Below are 3,059 nucleotides of genomic sequence, written 5' to 3' on the forward strand. Positions count from 1 at the left end.
AAAATATGGTCCACTAGACTTGTCTAGAAAAATATAGTCCACTGATAAAACCTAGGGTCATCAGCTTCAACTGCAATATTAATGGCCTTGTTCCCATGATACCTGCTATTGTTTCAGTATTGATTAATATTAACTATATTGTTATGTATTCCTTTATACTGATTGATGTAATATTTTGAATTTTTAAATAGTTTTTTAATGTTTTATATTTTGATGTTTTTATCACCATTATATTAAAAAAAATATAATTATTAAATTGGTTTATTCAACATAGTTATAACTATAATTTTAGCATTTATATTTATATTTTCATTTACATATATAAATGTAATATAGTTATATTTTCATGTGCATATAATATAAAATTTATTAAAATTTTGAAAGTAAGCTACAAATATAAATATATGTAAGTTTTGAAATATATGCTACTAAAGTAATACTTCGAAACATATTCCCACTTACATATTTAAAAAATCGATACAAACTAATTTATAATTATTAATGATCCAAAAAATCTTTAAACTTATCAATTATCGATTAGATCTTAATTTTCATTTTCATTTTTCATGTAGTTTTATATTTAAATTGGCCCTCCTATAATCAATTAGTTATAATTGGAAGTACATATCATAAGCAACCTATGTTATTTGATATTATTCGGAGCAATAATAAAGTTAGATTCATACCGGGTACAAAATAAAGTGTTGTGACATATGCTTTATAAAATAAAGAAGTTGACATATGATACAATATATATATATATATATATAGAAAAGCTATCATTATTTTGAGGCAAATTTAAGCAATTTTGCATGGTAAATATATTTTTCATGTTTATTTTATAATCTATAACGGTTAATTCTATCAAGATTCATAACTATTCTTTTAATAATGTCGTTTTTAAAATTTAAATTTGGTCTCCTTCAAAATATATATAAATTTCCAAAATTTAATAAGAGAAAAGGATAAGATGGTGAATGATGTGCATTGATTAATTGTGTGGAGAAATTTTATCCTCTTCTATTGGAAACCAATACCACAAAAATTTTATCCACACTTATATATCTATTTCAGCATTCTCCTTCTAAAACATTGCTGATATTCCAAAATCCATGTTAATTTTATCTTCATTAATACATTTACCATCCACGTTGAAAACTGCTCACCAAGTTTACCAGAGGAAGAAAACAAAGTAAAAATAAAAGTGTAGGTTGAAGGAAATTGGGTAGAAAACCAACTTTTATTCATTAGTTCTCAGCCTTTCTTCCAATGAAAATCCAAAAAGGATTAAAACCCAGAAATCGAGAAACAAAGGCCAATAACTCAAATAAAGAGAAAAGCAAAAGTAAAGAACATGGTTTTCTTAGTACAAATTCAAACAAATGGAGAGACAAAGTTTATAAAAAGCTTAGAAGCCTGGAGGCTTGTAGGCAATGAAACTAATGCACTGCACTTGACGCACGTTGTCGAAGCCAATGATTCTAATGAATGCATTGGGGTATTCCTTCTTGCATTCCTCAAGCTCCTTCAATACCTGAGCCGAGTCGGTGCACCCGAACATAGGCAGCTTCCACATGGTCCAGTAGCGTCCATCGTAGTACGTGGGTAGGTTCGAGTACTTACGGTGCACGAATCCCTCCTGCACATGCATATAAAACACACTTAATCAACTCAAATATCCCACTAAAAAGTGGAGGAATGGAATAATTTAGAGCTCGAAAATACCTCTAATTCAAATTCCAAGCAAGGAACCCATTTTGAGCGAAGAAGGTAATCTACTTCCTTAGCCAACTGCACGGGTGTAAGATCGGGGAGGTATGAGAGAGTCTCGAACTTCTTCTTTCCAGTAGGAGGCCACACCTAGAAAACAACACCAAATATAAAACAAATTTTCATTCAATTTTCCACCAAACATTACACTAAAACAATTTGATATAAATTTACCTGCATGCATTGCACTCTGCCGCCATTGCTTGCGAGAGAAGTAATGTCGTTGTTGGCCTTCCTGGTGACTGGGAAAGCAGAGGCAGACTTGAGGCCGGTGAAAGGAGCGACCATGTTAGCCTGTGCCGGAGAGGCAGTGGCAATGGTAGCCGATGAGATCATTGAGGAAGCCATTGCTAGTAGTGGGTACTAGTAGTGTATGCTATAGCTAACTATATCTCCCGTTTATTTCCCGCAGTTCCAAGGTCCTATTTATAATGATGTAGTTTGGGTATAACATCCTTTGGTTAAAAAAGTTTGAGGTTGATTTAGGAGAAAGGGTTTCCATAAACACCTTTATCAAATATGAAAATTTAAAAAATAACCCTATTATTATTGCTATCTGCATGTCTATCTATCTATCTTTTGGCACTTCCACAAATGTAGCTTTCCTTGCTAAATCAAAAGATGGAAGGCAAAATATGGTCCACTAGACTTGTATACAAAATATAGTCCACTGAATAAACTTAGGGTCGTCAGCTTCAACTATAATATTAATGGCCTTGTTGCCATGATAGTTTATATCATTTTACTATTGATTTGTATGGATTAATATCAATTATATTGTTATTTATTTTTTTTTATGCTCATTGATATAATGTTTTGATTTTTTTAAATAACTTTTTACTCATATATATTATAATGTTTCAGGCTCTCAATAGACGTGACAATTTTAATTTTTTGATATGTGGTATATCTATTTTATATAATAAAGCAATCTATATAAATATATTATTTTAAATTAATAGGAAATAATCATTTATATTTATAATCTGATTTATAAATTTGAGTTAAAATATGACATATCCATTTGTATAAATTTTAAATTATTATTTATATAAAATGGATTTTAAATTTAAATCTACATAAATTTATTTAACAAATATTTGTTAATTGGTTGAATCTAGAGGTGTCTATGGGCAGGCCGGGCTCAACTAAAAATTTAGGCCAGTTTGCTAGATCCAGGCCCGGCTCGGCCTAAAAAATGGGTCTAAAATTTTTCCAAGTTTGACCCAGATAAAAATGTTAAAACTCGGGCACGACCCCGCCTACCCATATTAATTTTTATATAATTT

General features: G+C 30.3%; 1 protein-coding gene across 2 annotated transcripts; it reads right to left on the minus strand.

Annotated features, from left to right (window-relative positions):
* Nucleotides 1–1,211: 1,211 nt before the first annotated feature.
* LOC105803582 (ribulose bisphosphate carboxylase small subunit, chloroplastic) lies at nt 1,212–2,187 on the minus strand. 2 transcript variants are annotated; one of them, XM_052624236.1, is made up of 3 exons: nt 1,945–2,187; nt 1,733–1,860; nt 1,212–1,639 (listed from the first exon to the last, which is right to left on the minus strand). In XM_052624236.1, exons 1-3 carry the CDS (start codon nt 2,116–2,118, stop codon nt 1,528–1,530), a joined length of 414 nt encoding a protein of 137 aa, XP_052480196.1. In that variant the 5' UTR covers nt 2,119–2,187; the 3' UTR covers nt 1,212–1,527. The 2 variants fall into 2 exon arrangements, with proteins under 2 accessions (XP_052480196.1, XP_012491287.1); XM_012635833.2 differs by having other exon boundaries at nt 1,726–1,860; nt 1,945–2,181.
* Nucleotides 2,188–3,059: the final 872 nt, after the last annotated feature.

The sequence above is a fragment of the Gossypium raimondii genome, chromosome 11 (assembly GCF_025698545.1).
Source record: "Gossypium raimondii isolate GPD5lz chromosome 11, ASM2569854v1, whole genome shotgun sequence".
Taxonomy (NCBI): Eukaryota; Viridiplantae; Streptophyta; class Magnoliopsida; order Malvales; family Malvaceae; genus Gossypium; species Gossypium raimondii.